The sequence below is a fragment of the Lemur catta genome, chromosome 1, assembly GCF_020740605.2.
Source record: "Lemur catta isolate mLemCat1 chromosome 1, mLemCat1.pri, whole genome shotgun sequence".
Taxonomy (NCBI): domain Eukaryota; kingdom Metazoa; phylum Chordata; class Mammalia; order Primates; family Lemuridae; genus Lemur; species Lemur catta.
Genome location: NC_059128.1, coordinates 161215864 through 161238177, shown reverse-complemented (window position 1 = coordinate 161238177; position 22314 = coordinate 161215864). Strand labels below are relative to the sequence as shown.

At 34.6% G+C, this 22314-nt stretch overlaps 1 protein-coding gene across 9 annotated transcripts in view; it reads right to left on the bottom strand.

The window, feature by feature from the left end:
* The window catches only part of SATB1 (SATB homeobox 1), a 96865-nt gene that overhangs the window by 29663 nt on the left and 44888 nt on the right, over positions 1 to 22314 (bottom strand). For all 9 annotated transcript variants that reach the window (XM_045538169.1, XM_045538195.1, XM_045538222.1 and 6 more), the window contains 4 exons: positions 19098 to 19209; positions 16304 to 16758; positions 8610 to 8822; positions 626 to 781 (listed from right to left, as the gene is read on the bottom strand). In XM_045538169.1, coding sequence (XP_045394125.1) covers positions 626 to 781; positions 8610 to 8822; positions 16304 to 16758; positions 19098 to 19209 — 936 coding nt within the window. The remainder of the gene's footprint in view (positions 1 to 625; positions 782 to 8609; positions 8823 to 16303; positions 16759 to 19097; positions 19210 to 22314) is intronic.

Genomic DNA, 22314 nt, shown 5'->3' with positions numbered 1-22314 from the left:
TGATGATTATGCTGATAAAAGACTACATTATCTATCCTTTGTTTTTATCTTGTTTTGTAGAAATTTGCAACTTTTCCAATTCAAGTTTATTCAGTTATAATTCATCAGAGTTGGACAACTTTTCTAATTATAATTCAATTTTTGTGTCTTATAGAAAAACTAAAATCATTACTATGCAAAGATACGTGTGTGTATGCCAGTTAATGTTAGTAAGTGCACCTAGTAGTTACAGATAGCCAAGTTGGAACAGAAGAAACTATGTTTGTAGTACTTTAGAATGGAAATCCAGGCCATCTAAATAATAATGAAACAATATTAATTCAAGTTATCTATTCTATTACAATAGACCAGAATGAGAAACTTTCTAAACATTATAATATCCTTCTTCTGAAACAACTATTTAATTGATTCAGGGATTACTGAGAAATCCTTGGTTTGAGGAGTGGCTGTTGACCAAATATCTATGACCTGAATTTGAAGACTGTTCCATTTTAGAGCTCTGTAAATAATCCTGGAGATAGTGGCCTCTCAGTTGTAAGTTCATATTGAAAATAGATACTTATTTTAATGAAAATTCCAATAACATCACAGATAAACATTCTCAATGCCTAGTAGAGGCTCTTACCTGGCTTTTGGTTGCCGCAACCTTTGCAAACAGTGCTTGGGACACTTTAGCACGCTTCATTTCCTGCTGAATCTCATCATAAATGGAAGCATTAATGTTCATGGTATTGTTCTCTGGTTTCCCATTCCTCTCAGTGGCAATAGTAGCTGTTTTCACCTACAAAACATTTTGAACATGGCTGTCATTTTTCATTGGCCAAATTGTTTTGAAGCTTCTCAGGCTCAGCATCCAAACTGGACATTGTTGCTCCTTTTATGATCAAGGTGATCAACAGTGCAGTCATTCAACCTTAGTTATTGCCCTGAGATCAGATTGCTTAAGTTAAGGAAGTCACATTGTCACAGGTGATTGCATCTGTAATATGACAGCAACTGCCAGCTGACAACCAGGAATTACAATGCCATAAAGTAAGTTTTCTGGAAAACAGAATAGTTTCAAAGACTTGAAAACCCTAAACTAATTGTCTCCCAATTACCTTGCATTGCAATCCTAACAAAGGAAATTCACAATTAAAATTATAATGCACAGTACTGTATCTTCGCTGGGTACCCAGTGCCTAACAGACAATTGCATCACTAATAGCTATTACATACTATGGCCTTTTTAATTTTAGACTCTTTTTTATGCCTTTTCCTCTTATGTTTCATTTTAAAAATCTTCCATAACAAAGCCATTTGCAGAACTGCATATTTAAATCTTCTATCCATCCATGAAGCAGGTACAGTGCCTTGCTTAATTATCATAAAGGCTGGTTGCATTTTACACGTGCATGTCCAAGCTGTTCTGTATAATTATTTCATCTTTTTCTGGCACCCCTGTATATAACTATTTCCTTTTGACTTGTGGAATCAGACAATAAGAAAATGTTTCACAATATTTAATAGAACAATACTGTAAGTTACACAAAATATATAATCAGTGACTTTACAAATATATTCAAAATGTATAATCTTGAGTGAAAAATTAAATCAGTGCCTTTGGTAATAATGATAAGCAGATAACCCAGGAAAATGCCACAAAATTTTAGGGGAAAAATAAAATCAACCTCAAAATTTATTGATACTATTATTAATTTTTAAAACTCCAAATTTAATTTTTATTATTCAGTGTATGAACCAGCCTGGAAAACTTACATATGAGCTATGTAGCTAATTTTTTACTGGGAAATCGATGAAAATATAAATGAAAAATTACTACAGATAGAGAACCATGTTTCTTTCAGCAAAATGCTCCAATTAAGGATCTCACTTCTTAGGGTACTTTACAGAACTCAGGTTTTTTGTCCTCTAGAAACTTACCATCCTGGACAGCTTCTCACATAAACTATGAACAATAGAAAATGAACTGCATTTTAGGATAAACAAATAATTTTTTGGCATTAAATGACATAACCTTCTAGTCAAGCCACAAGTCTTCCAAGTTTATTTCACCCTGTCCCCAAAATATTTGGTATGAAAAGAGGGGCCAACGTTACTCCATTCAATTCTCTGTACTCAGAGGGTAAATACGAGTCCCCTTTAAAATGTACCTTCTAAATCCCTTTAACTTCTAGCCGGTTAGCAAAATAATTCACCTCTTGGTTATCTTGAGAAGGGAGGTCATTTCCTCCACCATGACACTACCCTTCTAAGCACTGAAAAGACAATGTCATAAACTGGCTGGACCACAGGCCTGAAGAGGACACAGCAGATGAGGCAGGACCAACCCATGAGGCCTCCACTGCCTCCCTTAAACTATCAACTGGAGACAGGAACAAGGCAAGAGTTTAGGCTAGATCTCCAGTGTTCGCTTGCTTGCTCTGTGACTGTAGTAAGCAAGGGCACTCACAGAGGTGTATTAATGACTGGAGGCCACGAAGAACACACATAGGGCTTTGAAGCAATAATCTGCTAAACACCACTTTAGGAGCCAGAAGAGTTACCGCATTACCATAAATTGCCCACAAAGTTGCTTTGGTGAGATTCGAAACTTTGCTCTGGGGTGGTCTTGCTTTGAGGCAGAGGGATAAATTTGATCACACCATGGGGTCCCTTTTAATACCTATTTTTCTCACTGCTTAAATGAAAGAGAAAAGAAAAGCCATTTCAATCGCTTTGAAAATTGAATGTTATGGAAATGGGGGCACCAAGTCCAGTGCCTTGGAAGAAAACAGGTCCTTGGTAGCAATCTGCTTAGCAATAGCTAAGAGCAGCAGGCTTTGGGGACTTGGTGTTTCGTTCTGCTTTTAAAATAATTTTCATTCTTTTGTAAAAACTATGTTGAGGAATTTATCTTTGAGGTGGGCTATAATCATTTATCTTAACCCTGTGATCTTCTTTCTAAAAATTTCTTTGGTTAATTTTTTTTATTATGAACAATTATACCCTGAGCCAAAAAGCAAGAATCCTAAATCATAAAAAAAATCAAATAATCATTTCCTAATAGCTCACACTGTCAAAACAGAAGTGGAAAACAAGTACATATGAAAACTTTAAAAACTATAAAGTTAAAAAGTCTCTCTGTATTACTCATTTTAAAAATATTTAAAAAGCTCTTCTTTACCATCTTGTTGGCTCAGATATGCATCTTATCAAAGATAAGCTATTAGGATTCTGGAATCACATTTTTTTCCTAAACACAAGCTATTGCTTAAGGGGAACTGACTTGGATAGCTTTTCAAAAATATGAAAGCTGAATTTTTCCCCAGGTAAAAATGGAAACAAAAATCTTTTATACCTCACTCTACTAAGTACTATTTTAGCTTAGTACAAAAAAAATCTTCTTTAATCCTGGTTTAGCTTTTAATATTATATCACACATTAAAATTCATAAAGTAGTTCATTCCAGGCAAAACAAACTACTCTTCAGTTCTTCTCCGCAAATAGCTCAAGAGGTAAAATAAATGCAGTTGCTTTCAGAATAGCTTTTATCAAGGTAGGGTGTACTACTCCATTATTAAGGTGGCGCCGGAGAAGCAGTTAAGAATTGGAGCTTCTACTATTTATCCTTCCATGTGGGGAGAGGGTGCAGCACCAGGGTCTGCTTTTTATTTCGCTGAAATTCTGCAGTAAAACACAAATCTTCCATGAAAATTCTTTTGCTTCTTCATGGGTTGCTAAAAGCACCAAATCAAACTTTTAGGTTACAAAAGATGAACTCTTCTCTGGCCTTGCTTGGTCAATGTACTACTCACTGATGCATGAGGAAATGCCTGCAAGCACACTGCTCTCAAATGTATGAAATTAAAGTTTTATGCAGTTTCAATAATTATGATAATGAAGGCTGACATTTATTAGTTGTCTATTATGTGCTGGACATTGTGTTAATGTATGTTAACTTCTTAACCTGCATAACAACCCTAAGTAGGTACTATGATTGCCCTATTTTAAAACTGAGAAAACTCTTAAAACAAAGAGGGTAAATAATTTGTCCACGGGGTAAGGCTGAGATCTGAACTTAAGTTTGTCTGATGCTAGTGCTTATCTTAGAAACCACAGAGTTGTACCGAGTTCATGATGTTATACAGGCCTTCTTTACTTGGAAAAAATTCTTACTTTTCAAAATAGGCTGGATTTGCTTTTTGGTGGTCCTTTGGTAAATCTAGCTCATTAATGTCTAATTTTTAATTAAGATCCAACCTGAATTTATTTTCCAAGGTATGCAAACTATAAATGTTTTCTTAGTAGTGTGTAAGAAAGTAGTGTGTTTTCCAAGTAGTGTGTATTCTGTGGATGTTTATTGGTGATGAAAAATATTTTCCACTCTCAAATTTTTATATATTAACATTGTCTTTAGGGCCATGGTTTAATCTTCTTAGAGATTTCTTTATTCTTTAGGAACAATAATAATTATTTTCTAAATCTAGACTTTAGAAGTCCTCTAGCTTTTAAAAGATGACTATTAATGGGAAGCATTTCACAAGCACATAAGTGAGATCTTAAAATGATATTGTTCAAAGGATTCATAATAAATAAAACTTTTATCAAGTGTGAAGTTCCTGCCTGTAACTGAACTTGAAATCAAGATGAACCTATGTTTCATTAGAATATACAAGGATTTGTTGTAAAGAGATGGAACAGTGCAACTATCAGATTGTGTATTCCTTACATGACCTTTATAAATTTTCTAAAGCATTTGTTGTAAAACAACGTATCTCACTTTAGAAGGAACTAAAGACATAAAGAGATGTATAAAATGAAGGAAAAAAAAGAGTTGTATAATTCATGTAAAAATTCTAACTTGATAGTTATATGCTTTCAAACAGTCCTTATGGTAACAGAAATTGTTAAATTAACTCCCAAAAGTCACACATATTAAAATACACAAATAAAACCAAGATAAGCATATACCTAAGGTAGAAATTATCACTTAAAACTGAACTATTGTGTAGAACAGATCGTTTTCAGAAAATAATCATTAATTATTATTAATAAAATTCTTCTAATAAATTCATCAGGAAAGTTTGCAAAGCACAGTCAGAAAAGAAACCTTTTAGAAGACCAGGGAACCCTACAGGAGTGGGTGGTTCTCCCAGTTCTCCCAGATATTTTTATATGAACAAAGTTTGGAAGGGGCTATTTTATCCACAATCTCAGAAACACCATTGTCCAAAGTCTTCCCAAGTGAATCATTTGTTAAACATTTATTTCATCAGGACAATGCTCTCCTATCTGTTCCTCTTCCCAATCTAACAATAAAACTTCCTATCCTCTATGACAAACAGAAAAAAAACCTCAAGTTTCATTTCCCCCTTGCTAAAGTAGATTTGTTTGTATTTTGAGGAGGTTGTTTGAGGTAGAGGAAAGAGCAACGGACCTAACAGGGGATTTCAAAACTTTTACTAAACCCTAGACTTGGTTTTCTCATTTTTCTCCTAGCAAAAGGTTGGTATGAGGATTCAACAAATTAATGTATGTAAAGGTGCTTAGAAAACTGTGAACCATTATCAAGTGCAAGATATTCTTACTGCTCAAATCAGAGCATGTAAAGTTGTGAAAATATGCTTTTAGCAAGCAGGTCTGGCCCAGAGCCTAGTGCCCCAGGCAGAGGACAAAGCACATGGCATGGAGTACAAACAAGGGATACCTCTGCATAAGCAGCATCTCACCTGGGCTGGACCAGCCAAGAGCTCTGGTGTTTTCTGAAGCTGGTCTAGGTGTGCCCAGGTGAGGTATTCCTCGAACTATTAACTGGGGCCTGCATAGCCAGGGAAGTCCCTTTTTGAAGATGACTTAGAATCCAAGCCTCTCAATAGTTAGGGTCCTTAGTCTGGTATGCCCTGGGGGCATTCCAAAATCACCTTATATATGACTTACACTCTACAAGGAGCTGGAAGTCTCTCAGGCCTAAAGGTGGCCTGGGTTTTCTGTGAAATACTAACAGCCTCTCTGTCTTTAACATGCAGTTCTTTAGAAAGAAATCAGGGTTAAAATTGAACCGAAGCTCAAGATTTGTCTCAAAATATGTTTCAAATCTTTTCATTTTGGGGGAAATACAATGCATAGTAATTTCATATAGATTCCTCCATGGTAAAATATAAAATTAAGACAAAATTTTGCAGTCTGTTTCTGTATCTGTGATTTCCTCCATTTTCCCCCTTCATTTTAGTTATTTGTAATAAGCATATTAAAATCTTATGTGTGATATATTGGTTCCAGTTTAAGCATTTGATTTCAACTGCTGAAAAATACTACTAATTCAACTGCTCTATAAAATGTTTTTCCAAATCTAAAGTACTCATTTTGCATTGACAATACCTTTAATACATTAGAATTTCTTAAAATTTAATTCACCAAATTATTGTTAAATGGTAAAATGTGAACAAATTGGTAGTTAGTTCTATTATAACAACATTAAGTAATGCAAAGAGATTCTCTGTGAGGCAAATAAGATACCTTAAAGATTTATATTACAGTAGTGAAATAAAACACACACACATCGGATAATCATTTTGGAATCTGGTTAGATGGCCAATAATATGGCATTAATAGAAACAATTTCTTTGAAAGTTTCACTAAAAAATCTATAATATCTACATACTGTATATGTTCATCATTGCCAGGACACTCATAGCTTTGGTCTCAGCTCCTCTTGAGAACAAACAAGTAAGGCTAAGGGTGGCTCAACCAGTTAATCAATAATCTGAGCTAAAATAAATTATATACATTTTCTATCCCAACTTACTAGCCAATAAGGCCTTTAAACACATTCATAGGAAACCTATGGTATATGAAAGGAGATATCAATTAATAATCAGAATCAGCATAACTTTGGCTCAAGAAAAAACCTGATGAATACGGACAGCAGAACCACATTTGGAAAACAAAACCATTAAAATTCTACAAAAATTAGAAAACAAAAGCTGTATCAGGGAACCACTAAGTCAAATATTTAGCTAGATTAAAAAAAAAAAAAGTTCAACGTTGCAGTTCACATTGGTCTTAAATTAGCAATTCTTTTATTAGTATTGCAGATTAAGTGGTAAGTAAAATAACTCTTTGCCCAAAGGCCCTGTCAGTGATGACTACAGGAGCAAAGTTAACTAATAAAGGTGTGTGTATTAACACTAAACACTGCAGAAAAAATATTAACCCAAATCCAAAGTATACTATTTTCTGTTTAATCACTGTTACAAGTCACACACACATATATATAAAGAGTTCCTCATTCTTTACCTTAGGAAATATTTTATAGGAGGCTTTACAGATCAAACTCAATAACTGTGTGTGTGTGCAGGCAGGCAGATGTGTATATGTATATAGATGCCATTCTTTTCTCCTAAAGAAACATGACTTTCTTATGCATAATTACAGCAATGATTTCCTTCTAGCCTGCTCCTATAGATATCAAGACCAGATTGATTTTCATCAAATAAAATGAAGAAAATAGATTTTTGTGATGTTTCTAAAAAATAATCATTTCAGAACACTATGATAAGCAGTTTAAGACCCTCAACAAGTGGCTGAATATCTATTTCTTATTTTTGGAATATCTGTAGCAGTTTCTTTCTTTAGTGTTGAATAGGATTTTTCTAGATTTCTATACTTAGAAATGCATGATTAGTTTTTACCATTGATGAAAAGAAATTAACATCAAGATATAATTTCATTATGACATTATGGTATATGAATACTTTGAATTTGTTTTCTATATTCAATCTTTATCCAGTTTTAACTGACCTTACTTTTTTAAGAGTTGTGCATGCCATAAATTAAACATTTAAGAAAATATATTTGCTTGTGGATTTTGAGTCTTATCTACTAACTATCTAACTTTTATCTAATAGTTCATACCAAAAATTAATTTCTTGAATTCTCATAATAGTTATGAGGCTACTCTTTAAACTTCATTTAAAGAATAACAATACAGATACACATACAAATTACCTGGAAGGTGACTTTTTTCCTTCCTAAAAAGTTTAAAATTTGGAGAAACAGAAAATGTGCCCATTTCTGGGACTATGGACAGAATTCCTTATCAGGCCCATTTAAAGCTGTCTTCAAGGATTGTATTAAACTTAATTATGAAAGATTACAAATGAGATGATGTGTAATTGGTACCAGCTGCAGTTTGTATTGGAAAGCACACATACAAATGCAATTATTTATTTTTATTTATTTACTATTCAAATGGCAGTTCTAAAACTGGCCGTGATAAAACTGACTTTATTCTGTTTTTTTAATCCCTATTGAGTTTAAAATAGTTCTTTACTTAATAACAGAAGTAGAGACAAATATCCCATTTAAAGACTACTTTCACCCCCAAAGAACCCAAGGAATGAAGCAACACAAAGTAATTTTCTTTCTTCTATCTAATTAGTAGCTTATTGTCTTTATATCAGAATTAGTGATTTGGGATGAAATTCTACTCAAGCAACTCTACGAGTTTTTTTTTTTTAATCTAAATCTATGTATCTATCTAATTTCTTGTTAATATTCTTTCTCAAACGTTAAAAAAAAAAAAGGCAAAACAGAGAAGAACGGCAAAGAGGAAGAGGAGACTGCACCTGGGGAGGGCGGCTGGGTGGTGTGCTTATCAGGGGGGCAGGTCCCATGGCTGAGGCAGCATTCAAGCTCCTTTCCCTTTCGTCCTGGTATATTCGGTCTCTTTCAGCTTCTGGTAACTGCAAGAAATTCTGCATAGCCCGAAGGTTTACCAGCAAAGACTGGGATGCAGTCTTGGGGTCCTCTTCCTTTCGGAGGATTTCTGAAAGCAAGCCCTGCGGGGAATGAAAGGCACAGGGTGAGCTTGCTTCCCTTTTCTTCTCCACTGTTTAGAAAATGAACAGTCAGAGGCATTAATTCTGCATAGGAATATATTAGTTACAATTGAAGTGGTGGAGAAGAGAGCCTCAATTGTATTCTTAATTTTATTAAGCATCTGCTTTACATATAACATAAACTGAAACTGCCTAATTGGTCTCCTTGCTTTGAGTAGCTTAACTTGCCATGAAATCTTTCACAGAGATCCAGGGAAGTTAGGAATAAATGAAATCCTCATAATACAACAGCATTGAACTGTATAGTTCTCAAGCTGCCTAAACAAAGGCAGGGGAATGCCAGCAGCCCAATATGTAAAGATACGAAGCCATTTCTAGAGAAGTAGAACTTTCAAAGAAAATACCAGAAAATGAATTGTAATATATTGGAAAAAGAAGAATATTACCAAAGCATTACCTAAGATTTATGTTACCTTTTCACAGGCAATGTTTTAAGTTATTCCTTAATCTTCAAATTATCAAAGTAAATGACACCAGGTGACCCTTTCAATTTACCATTTAAAGGGAACCACACTGACTATCCCAAATGATTCTAAATACTATTATTGTTATATGATACTGCTGGGTAACAGGTTAAAACTTTGATCTTCAGAAACCATACATAAATCTGAAATACATAACCACTTTTCCTCACTGCAGAAATCCATCATAGCATGCCAAGGAAAAGAATATTATCAAATTCTGTAAGTATCATATTTCTTAAGGAATAAAAATTATTAGTGATAGAAATTTACAAATCATTAGAAAACCTTTTTAAGGTATCTTTCCCCAAAATAATAAAGCATTAGCTTTCAACTAATTTTGTTTTAACTTTTAGAAGAACTCTTTCAAAAATGGGTGGTTTTCCCCACCATGTTTGGGAGATAATATGAAACAAAAATACTAGAAAAATTTTCTGTCCATTTTATAACAGCTAAGCAGCCCTTATCTATTCAACCTTGTACATGAAATAACGCTTGGAATACCAAGACACATTTGGCTTCTTAGCCAGAATATCAGCTTCTCACAATATAACTCATAATAAAATTTTGTCAAAATTTCTATATAATTTGCAAATCCACTTTCCAATAACCTGCAGAAACGGTTAAAGTGTACCCTGGGGGAAGAAAGGTAGGGAGTGTCATGTCAAAACAACAGAGGCCCAGAGCTATAACAGCTGGGTTTTTTTTCCTTCATGGTTTCCTAGAACCTGGCTTTGTTTCCAATTCCTCAAGGATAATGTAACATATTGCCTAAATATAACAGTTGGGTGCAGATAATATAAAAGCACTGTCCACCTGTTAAAATGATTTATAAACTGGTATTTAAAAAGAACCTCCAACAAGAGCAGGAGGCTTAATAGTCAATTTTAAAGTTGTCTCTCTCTTGGTTTATTGAAACCAAAGCTTGGAAATTGGACCTGAACTTTTGGTTTTACCCTAAGAAATGTGACGGAAGAATGAAGGGCACGTGTCCTTTCACTCACAGGACTAACGAGAAATGCTGCAACTGTGTCTACACAAGAGCAAAACATTGAGTCAATTTAACTAAAACTCAGTCAAACAGGCAGTCAATCATTCAGTTATTTAATTTGCACAAGGCCAACTAATTAGATTGACTGTGTTCCTGACGTGTCATATTGGAACCAAAACATACAGGTCTTAAAAAAGAATTTTGAAAATGGGTATAATTAAATAGCCCTTGCTCTCCAGCCCTCTGTACCAAACATTATGCATTAAAAAATGCTCTTGGCAAAGCAATACATATCAAATACACAGAAATAGGAAGATAGGTACAAACATTCAGTATACATAAATACAATCTTATAAATTGATTGAGTATAATCTAATATTCATTTTGTCGTCCCAACACAATGCCTACCACAAAAATGTTTGATAACTGTTCACTAAATAGATTATGTGTATTGAACCACAAAAGGAAAAATTCACAGACAGGTGATAGAACCTTAAGAAGATATATTATCCCATGGGTAAATTCTAATGGTAACTATTAGCATCATGGGGGGCCTTCAGTGAAAAGTTATGTGGCATTTTGTAAAATATTCATCTACACTAATTGGTTAACAATTAAAAAAAATAGATGAGGGCCAAATATAGCCTATAAATATTTAGGATGTTATTATATTTGGGAAACTTGAAATAAGGTATTTGAAAATCTTAAACAACATAGTAATATATCACATATTTCTATCAAAAATATTTCCTGAGGCAGCAAAGACCTATACATGAAAAAATACACAATAATATTCTTTCTCAAGTCTTGCTAACATGAAACTAAGTCATTCCCTGTATGGCTTACAGTAGAAGATAGCATGTCCCTTAGGAGAGAGTTTAATAAGTTCTCTATCCACATTTCCATGTTGGTGTGACCTTCCATTTGAGCATACAAGTGTTTTAGGGGCAAAGCATTTTATTTCCACTTAAATTAATTATTCTACTGGAACAAGTGCAGTTTTTTTGCCTGAAATATGTTGATGGTCTGAAGCAACGTTTCAAACCCTGGAACACTCAAAGAGCTTTAAAGTAGCCAGTGTAGACAGTCTCAGGTATTTTTAAAAACCTTCGGGTTTTTTTTTTTTTTTTCTTTTGGCCCAGAGCTTTCAATGAGGGGAGTGCCCCCTGGTGGAAATGCTTGAAAATATTGTTAGAAAACACTTTGATCTGTGTTAATTACATAAAAAAAAAAAAAATTCAGTCACTTTAGAATAATTCTGGATGAAAAATGACTGCTTTCAGAACCCAGATCTGGGAATATATGTTCCTTTCCTGTTCAGGTCATTATTATTTGAATTGCCGCATTTATGGATTCAAGATGTGTGTGGCCCCCACTTTCTATTTCCTATAGTTGAATGTATAGTACTGAATTGCTAAGGTCATTTGTAGTAATCTCCCATAGTGCATAGTAAGAGGGGCCTCTTACCAAAACTTCTTCATGCTAAAAAATAGTATGTCAAGGCCATCACGTACCTTACTTGTCATGTCATAAAATATACTGAAACACCAGGACTAAAATATATCAATATTTTCCATCATAGGTGCTCAATAAATTTGAACTAAATTTAACAAAACTGTTAGTCACTCTTGTTTCTGAAAAGAACTTGAGAACTTGTATGTTATGTAGGAAGTTACTAGCATATCATGAATATTAATAATTTTACTGGAAATAAGAAGCTGCCTTTCATTGGGACTTCACATCTTAGAAATAATTATATGTGTGCTGTGTGCTATATATATGAAAATTTAAAATTATTTTGCATTGTTATCACATAGTGGTTAAGTGAGAATTCTCATTTTTTTCAATTAAAGAATGAATTTACTGATGAATTCCTAGCTTTTTTTACATTCCAAAAAGAGTTTACAAGTTATTACAAGTAAAATTCATTAGTAATTGTAAAAGAAAGAAAAAAACCTTCAATAAATATTATCAGTACTTCCAAAAGCTAATTATGAATTCTTTAAAACAGCAGATAAGCAAAAGAGACTGCCAATCTGAACAAAAAGCCTGTCTGGCCTCCCGTTTGTCTCCTCTTTGAACATAATCACTGATTCAAATAGATTTTATCAGCTTCATGGAACTTCAAAGCCTTCAGAAAGAAAATATGATTTGATGAAACCTCCCTCCAAAAAAGAAAATACATAGAACACTGTTCAAGGCTACCTGCCTCTGTTGTTTGGTGAATTTTTAATCACATGTTCAGGTAAAAGACGATTTTCAAACTCCACCCACTACCTTGGAGTTGTGCCAAGTAAGTTGTAAGTAGGCACATTTATCTCTGTCGTTTGGTAGGCTAATCGAGAGCTGTCATGTTGGGGTAATAGCACCTTTTTACCTTTTATTCAATAGTGATATGGATAGTGGACTTTTCTTAAATTACACTGTGAAGAATTATAGGAACACAGTAGCAATTTCTGTTATACTTAAGCAGGCAAATTTCTCTCCACCACATAATTTACAGAACTCAAATTCAATAAAACATTACATGATGGTCCATTACTGTTATCAGTTTTGAATAATCCATCTTCATTCTTTATTTTACTGGAAAATAAAGTGTGCCAAACACAAGAGGAGGGAGGAAAAAAAGGGAGAAAAGCCATAGAGTGGGACCAGAGTTAAACTATGGGTTTTATTTTTTCAAAAGCCAAAGGGCCTAACGAATATATCTTCATTTATCACAACCTTTAAATAGCAATAATACAGAGAGGTGAATTAAAAAGTATAAATCCAGAAGCCTTGGCAATTACTTTTAGCCATAGGTTTCCATTAAAAAGACATCAAGTAGGCATAACTGAATGAATGACATATGCTGAAAGCTGATATCTTCAATAGCAATTAAAGAACATATGCCCCATCAATTCAGAAGAGGGAAAATTTCTTAAAACAAGTAATTCTATAAATTTCACCATAAATTTTCAGAAAAGATAGATTTAAAAAAATAGTCACGTGTGAAAGTCTTAAGAGAGGGTTATGTTTTAATTTAGTGGCCCCTATTAAGATGATGAGAAAATTCTCAATTGAGAGTTACAAAATACGAGACACAGCATTTTAAAGTTATATAGAGCTGTCAACGACTAAAATAATTCTCAATTAAAAACAGTGTTACCTATTATTTTAATGTTTTAACATACTGTTTATAAAGTATAATGTCTTTATCTGACCACATCATATAGCTTTGTATGTACACATTTTACATTAATATTTTTAAACTTGGAGTTGGAATTGCACGTCGTAATAAGTGCACACAATGTGTGATGTGCAGTTTAACTCTGCAAAGCTCCTTGTCCATACATATGCATTAGCATGTGTATTTTCGTACTCCACACTCACACCATACTCACTCTGCACCTGCTTTTATTGAAATGCATACACTTTGAAATAAACACACTACATGCATTCATATGAATGCATAATCATTAAAGTAAATGCAGCTGTGTGTGTGGTTAAGTATGACCACTGAAAATACACACATGCAGGCATGTGCAAAAGCTAGTACTCAAAAGAGTGAACATTTAAATATACATACAAAATTACTCTTATTTAAATCAAACAGCTTCAAATATGGCCCAACATCTATTTCTACTGATGAGTGCTAATTATCAATATAAAGGTTTAAAACCAAATCCCTTTATAACCCAGGGGTCTAAATAATTTTTTGGTAATGACTTTTTTCTAAATTGGCTATTATTAATAAAGAGGTAGCTGTATCAAGTTGTACCAGGTTTTCATTTTCTGCTCACCCTCAGAAAAATGAAGTCACTGTTTTTGATGTTAACCACAGAGATGACCCTTTTCAAAGAGATTAATATGGTATAAAAAAAGAAAATTCTTTCATTTGCTCAATTTTTAAAATGCTTATCAGTAAACATATACGTCATTTGTGTCTATGTCGATGTTGTATTTTTGGGCTTTTTTTTTTTTTTTATAATAAAGACAGGTTCTTGCTTTGTTGCCCAGGCTAAAGTGCAGTGGCATGATCATAGGTCACTGCAGCCTTGAACTCCTGGACTCAAACGATCCTCCTGCTTCAGACCCCCGACTAGCTAGGACTACAGGCAAGTGTCACCACATCCAGTTAATTTTTAAAAAGTTTTTGTAGAGATGGGGTCTCGCTATGTTATCCAGGCTGCTCTTAAACTCCTGGGCTCAATTGATCCTCCCATCTCAGCCTCCCAAACTGGTAAGATTACAGGTGCAATCCACCACACCTGGTCTTTTTGGGCTTTTAACTCGATTCAACAAGCATTATTGGACTTTAATATAGAGATTTGTTTTTTGTTTTTTTTTTTTTTGCTTAGTGCTGAAAACTACTAGTTACTGTATTAAAAAAAAAAAAAAAAAAAGAATGCTGCCAGATACAGGAATAGCTAGAAAGCTGACTTTTGATTCATTCATTTTTTTTCAATAATTGCCCCCCAACTGAATATAGCTGTCATATTAAGTTTACCAGCTAATAATGAACACAGCTTTTTAAGCTGTAAAAATATGGAAGCAGGTAAAACCATACAATTTTAACCTGAGGCATAACCTTGTGCAACTGCCTTTTTAAAAATAGACAAATGATGTACAAAAAACAGATGAAGAAACTGAAAACAAACACTGAATTAAAGGCTTTGTCAGGTCTCCTAACTCCCAATCTAGTTAAGGCAAGCCAAAAATAAGTCACAGCTGGGATTCTCCTAGGTATGGAAACTCTGCCAACAAGGAATTAATACTAGATTATTTTTGTACCAGAATTTTATTCTTATAATCATGTAATAAAAAAATAACTTAAATATGAGAGGAAAGTATGAGTGAGGCCAAAACCCAAAAATAAATCGACAAAAGAAAGAACAGTGGTAAAACAAGAAAGTTGAAAAGATTTAACGTCTTCATTATCATCAAAGTTACATGCTCTTTTGTTTCTTGAGTGTGCCTGGCCAAAAATAAACACCATATATATCATACTAGTTTCCAAACAAAGAAAAAAAATTCCTCTCATTCACAATTTAACAGAATCAATTTGTTTAGGGCTTCTCAAAAATCTGTCTTCACCTTATGACTTCTCTCATATCGTGTATCACCTTTTCTGTATGTCCCTCTTTAATTTTAATCTCCCATGCTGATAGATAATATCTTCAGAGGAATTTGTCCAGAAGGACAAAGGTATAAATACACAACCCGAGCCTGTTGTATAAATAGTTTTATTGAAATCTCATCACACCTACACCCATTTATTTATTGTCTGTGGCTGCTTATTACTCCACAGTGTGACAGAGAATTTATGTCCTTCAATGCCTAAAATATTTATTATCTGGTCTATTACAGAACAAAGTTTACTGATCTCTGGTCTAGAGAATCAGGTTTGGAAGAACACTAACAATAACATGAGGGATAAAGCTAAGAAACATTTTATGTGATAAGCCATATAACATTTGCAAAATGGCTGCTTAAAATTAAATGCCAGAAATTGCTTTCCAAGGTGTTAAAAAACAAAGCTGTAGAAGAACTTCAACAGGGGACATTTATATACTTAAGTTTGATACGGGTGGTAACATGAAAAAGACATTAGGCTAGAAAGCCTGGAATCCCTGCCAATGGCCTTGCCCAAGGCATGAAGCTTTTCTTAACCTTCTAACAGTTTATAATTCCATTATATAAAAGCCTAAGAGATGTCAGTTTGAAACATTTTTTATATTTATTTTTTCAATGCCCCTGAATTGGGATCAATATGTACACAGCTGTCCCTTGATATAGGAGGTGTATCATAGGGAAAGGAGTAATAAACTTGAGACACCACCAGAACAGGCAATATGATCCCATAAAGAGAAAGATAAAATGTTAGTACAGAGCAAAAGAATGAACACCAGTATGGATGGGACTAAAAAAGGAAGAGAGGGAAGAGAGAAAAGAGAGCAAAACCATTTACAAATAGAAAAAAAACTGACCTGAGTTCTGTTAAAAGCCACACGTGCAAATACTGCCTGGGAGATTCCTGCTCGTTTCAGTTCATCACGTACCCACTGGTAGATTTCGGAAGACACCTCTGTGTTGGTTGAAACCTGTTGCTCCAAAGGTTTATTCATAGATCTACTGACAGGGGGAGGGTGGTTCAAGTATTGTTGGTTTAAGGACTGCTGGGCTAAAAGTCTATTCACTGCATACTGCTGGTTCAGCAGCTGAGCCATCACCAGCTGCTGGTTGACCAATTGAGGACTGATAGGCGTTGATACAAGCCCAGGGTGCAGGTTTGGAAGAGGGGTCCGGACAGAGGGCTGGCTGCCATGGGAGAGCTGCGCGGGGGACGGAGGCTGCTCAGCTGTGTTCCCTGGGACCGGCTGCTGGCCAAAATTGACGTGGTTGGCACCTTGCTGGGATAGTTCAGACAGACTATCCATTTCAACTAAAGTGGACAAAAAGTAAAATAGTATTCAGCCAACAATGATGGGCATTGATAAGGATTGCTGATCACTTCCTAAATAAAAAGTGACAGTACAGTAGACACAGGGCACACCAAAGATCCAATGAAACCAAGACCATTTCAAGATGGAACTCACCAGGCTTTTTGTTTTCCTCTTCTGAACAATTCCACAAACTTTGAAAGTAGGACAACACCTTTGATTTCATTTTTAAAAATGTGGTTTAAATTTAAGACATAAAATCAATTATATTCAAATTCTTTGTGCTTAGTTATTCACTCTCACTTATGACCCCGAGAAGGCTCATAAGCAATGATATTTATTTTAAAATGGCTGCTAGAAAAATGTCATTTGCTTAATGGCAACAAGAAACAGTGAGTTAAGAAAATAAGCTTATGATAATAAGCAACCAAAGAAATTTAAAAATATTTTCTCATGATACATATTAACTTCAGTACTCTAGGCAAGAGATGTGAAATAAAAAAGGTGATATAAAATGTTCTACATTCAATTTTTACCTAGCAGTGAATATAAAGATGTCAATATAATAAAGAAATCAAAAAATGGGCATAACAATAAGTAATAATAACTGAGTGTATATTGAACGCTGTGCTCAGTATCTCATATGGCTTGTTTCATTTAAGTCTAACCATCATGGGGGGTAGCAGGTGTATCTGCAAGTATTTTTTCGAATAAAGCGAGTAAATTTATTATATAGTAAGCCAGTATACCCAGAGTATACCCAGTGTTGCTAAGACCCAAATATTTTCTCAAGAAGCTATGGCTATTACCAGATACTAAAGACAATCTTGCAAGTAAGGGGTGGGGAATTGAGCTGGTACAATGTTGATGCTGTCAAGATTTTGCAATTTACTCCCACCTACCCAGGATGAATGTTTCTCGCTTAGCTAGATCCCTCAGGTGGATCGGCTAAACATCAGCTCTAAGGGTGTAAATGCTTTGCTGCTATGAGAAGGAAACTGGCTTGATGCTCTTGACTGGCAAGGCTGAGCATGGAGCTGCATGTGTTTAGGTCTTTCCAAATTGACACTGACTTCCCATGTATAGACTCTGATTTGATTTTAATCATCATTTCTCTTACCATTAAATATGCAGGTTTTATATTTAGAGGAACTTATCATATTGCTATCGTCACTGATATATGCAGAATATAACTAAGAATTGGGGAAGAAACCTTCCATTTCTACCCGTGATATCAGCCCAAGTGGGCCATTCACATAGAATAGTAATTCAAGCAATTATTCCAAAAATGATGCATTGTCTTCATTACAGCCCTAAGCTATAAAAGGCAAAGAATCTGTTTTGGTAGATGGATGGTTTTTCTTCAAATATTAAAAGCTAAAACATGCGCAAAATTCGGCTTCTCTTGTTTCTTAAAATCTTTAGGAAAAATTATTGTTGTTATTATTAAATGAATGTAATGGCGGTAAACAGAAATAGATTTAAAACAGGCCATAATGCTATGCATATTAAACATCCCATTCCTATATTATTTTAAAATATGGAAGCTACAAGTATGTGAAAGAAAACATTAATAGAAATTAAAACATTAACCTTAATCACAGTGCTTGCTTTTGTGAACACTAACAATCTCAATAAGGAGAAAATGCCATAATCTAAATGCTTAGGTACAACATACAACTTTTATCTGTCATTTTACACTGCAGATAATTTTAATGTATTTCCTGCATAACACATATTGACCTAAAGTTGCATGCTAAGATAGGATGCTACACTGGAATTAAAAGTTTAGAAACGATGCACTGATTTTTCTGGTATGGACAGTAAAGCAGTGTGCTGCTCACCAAAGTGCCTGTCGGTGGGGGCTAAGGGAGACAGCTACAAGAATCACTTGATCTCAACTGTGGGACTATAAATACAGTTTAATTTAGTAAGTTTAATACAGCTGAGTTTCCTTAAAAATAGGCACTTTCCCTTTCTCGCAAACAAAAACTGAAAACCTAAAAGCATGATTTATCTCTGAGAGAAATCGCAGCTAATATTAGTTATTCAAGGCCTGGTGAGGTCTTCACTGAGATGTTAAAAAATGACAGCTCCCCTCCTCACACCTCGATTTCCTGCATGTCTGACAACCAAGTCAGTTTGGCTGATTTAAACACAAACATTTATTGAATTTAATTATCTCATTATAGTCATACCCACTCCCCACCCCCGAAGAAACATTCTAAATTGATCTCTAATTGGGCAATCAAAAGACCTGGCTTTAGATGTGACTTTGATAAACCCCCAAATGACACGTAATGGTATGTAGCCACTACCGCTGCAACGGTTTTTTGCTTACCCATCATATCTTTTGTCTTCTTGAAATGTTTGTACCACCTTCCAAATTCTTGACATTTTGCTGCTGAGACATTTGCATAGTAAGTGCTGTTCACAATGGAAGAGATCATACTCTGCATGAAGGGGGGGAAAGAACATTTGTAATACATAGCTGCACAAGATGGAACACAGAAATGATTTCGATTATGGAAACTGTATTTTTTAAAACAACTGAGTACATTGGTACATTTTTCCCACGTTAGCCTAAAGCCTCAATTTCTTAAAATTCATTAAGTACATCATCAAAATCTTATTTAAGTAGAAATCAACAGCCCACTGAGACCAGCATAAAGCTATCAAACCCACAGACTTCATTCTAGCATTTGTCGAATCCCCATCAATGTCATCTATTTCTTGGCTGACAAACTCACTGATCCCAATAAACCCAAATACGTGAAAACGACTTTATAATTGGAATTCACAAATATATGTTACTTTGTGGTTTAGTGACCGGACTCTACGTCCTTGCTACTTGATGTATGGTCCAGGGACCAAGTAATACAGGCATCACCTGGAAGCTTGTTAGAAACACAGAACCCAGACCTACCCCAGACCTAGGCAATCAGCACCTGCATTTTTACTGAGATTCTCAGGGAATATACATGCACATTAAAGTTTGAGAAACACCACTTGTACTTTCCAGCCTATTATTAGGATTTCAACTGGAGGTGCATTAACACTGATCAAAGGTAAACTGACCAAATTTGAGAAGAAACTAACTATTCACAGAGATCCTCTGTCAGGAGAAAAACATTCTACAATCTTATTGCTGGCTTCATCTTCAGTAAAGCTTGAGTTCTGAATTTCAAACTGACCATAAAATTTTTAATAATACATACTTCATGCTTACTAAATTTCTGAAGGATACCACAAAAAAGAAAATGACCTATTTTGTCACTTTTCTTCATCCTGCTTTTCACAAAAGCCTTGAAAACAGATTCAACCATGTAACATACAAAAATAAAGACATAATTTTAATGTATTGCTAGGAAGAGGGGTTTATAAAAATTCGTTTTCAACAAAGAAAAATATTTACTCCCCAGCAAATTTTGGTTATGGTCATTTCAACAATTCACAGTCCTTTTTAATCCTAACACCCATATTCTCTAGTAGCAGCTACATTAATTTTCTACTGAGTCTTGGGAATAATTAAACTTTACAGCACCAATTCGCCCCTCACCTCTATGTGTAGAAACATGAGAACTTACATTTCAGACTTCAGTCAGTCTACAGTGAAATAGTTTACAGAAGGCAGCATTGTTCGGAGGCAGTGAACAACCAGAAAAGCCAGTTTGGGGACAAAAGTATTTTTATCTCATTATCTTCTTTAAGCTACTTCTAATATAAAAAGCTCTTTTGGTTATTATTAATCCTCTCAACATCCATTATCAGTGTTAATTTTGTAGCATGAACACATTTCCGTAATATGTAAATCTGGGAGATCTCTGAAGAACCTTCAGAGAAGACTAAGCTAGAGTCACATTATTTATGTAAAATACGGCTATCTTTCCTAAGAGGCACTACGATGATATCTTTTTTTTGACACTTTCTACTTTATAGTCATTTTCACATTTTACTTCTGTAAAAAGACATTCTTAATGTGCTCATGATGCTCTGCCATTAATCCAATAGCTTGCAATTTCACTAAGAGCCTCCCACAGTCCACAAAGACACTTAGCAAGGTTGCCAAAACCAGAGCCAGAAGATTACCTGATCCAGTTAACAATCCGTCAGCTTCAATCTCACTTACTCTATTGTAATCAAGGATCAATAAAGTCAGACACTAATAAAACTACTGAGATCGCTGATGGATAATGGTGATTCTGCAAATGGATGACAGCTGATGTCCTACTTTGGTCCAATTTTTTAAAAATTATTATTTTTCACCTAGACATTCTGGCAGTTTCTTAAACGTTAGTATAATAGTACATATATGTTTTAGACATCATTTATGTCTTACTTTTTAGAAATAAATGGGATATCTAAATTTTCCTGAAGTTTCTGACAAACATCCAATCTACTTCAGTTTTGCCAATAGTTCCTACATATGAAATTTGCTCTTTACTGCACACTTACTATGTGCCTGGCTGGTACTAAGGACACAAAGATGGATAGGACACAGCCTCTGCCTATAAAAAATTTACCATCTATTAGGAAGATAGATGTGTAAACAGACCATTTCAATTTAATGTGATTCAGTGCACCAACAGTGCAAAATACATGGAAGTGGGCAGAAAAATCTATAGTATGTGTGAGATAAATGTCTGAAATATTTTTATAAAACTAGAGCCAACATGGGGTAGTGCTATGTAGTTCATTACTATCCACATGTGATAAATAATATCTATATGTATATTACCATCAAAGCTTCCCCCTGCCCTTGTTTAACCCTAAATTGGTAAGCTCTGCCCTTATGTGATTTTTCTGGATATTTTCTACTCTGTCCTGTGGTATGTGCTTAGGAAAACTATGATTAATGTAAATATTTGCCTAATGAAGACATAAATCAAAAGGCTAATAATCCACAAGTTATAGTGCATGCCAAAGCAACTTTTTGGATTCCGTATCTTTTGGTGTTTTGGGGAGTCTGGGAAATAGTCCATAATTCAGGTAACTTGAGGTCACCTCTGTTTTTATTGTAACAGTACGCAGTAACCTGTACAATTAAATTGTCATATAGCCACTTCATGATGGTTTCTTTTTCGGGTGGTAAAATCCCTATGGAAGGCTTAGGCATGGTATTGCAGTAGACTAGTGAGTTTTGATGGCAGGGAAGAGAGATTGCAGAATCTTGTGCATGTGGCATTTGAAAGATCATATTCAATAGTGTAATATTAAACCTGGAAAATCAGGAAAAACCTATTGTTTTGATAGTACAAATAACAGAAAGTCAAGATTAGGAATATTTTTCCAGGTGGTAGGGATATATAGACAGGAGTCCAAGGTCCATGTTTTAAAGGAGAAAGGCTTAAGATTCTTATTTCAATCAAAAGGAGCACTGGTTTAAAAAAGATTGCACTAAACCTGGAGGTCATGCAGGTCTGGGGCTCCATATTATTTTCCAGCCCAATGCCTGGCATATATTAAATACACTAAACGTTCATCTGACAAAACAGAATAGAAATAAATCTGCATTCAAGTGCAGGATGTGTCACACACTGGTAGTATGACCTTGGGTA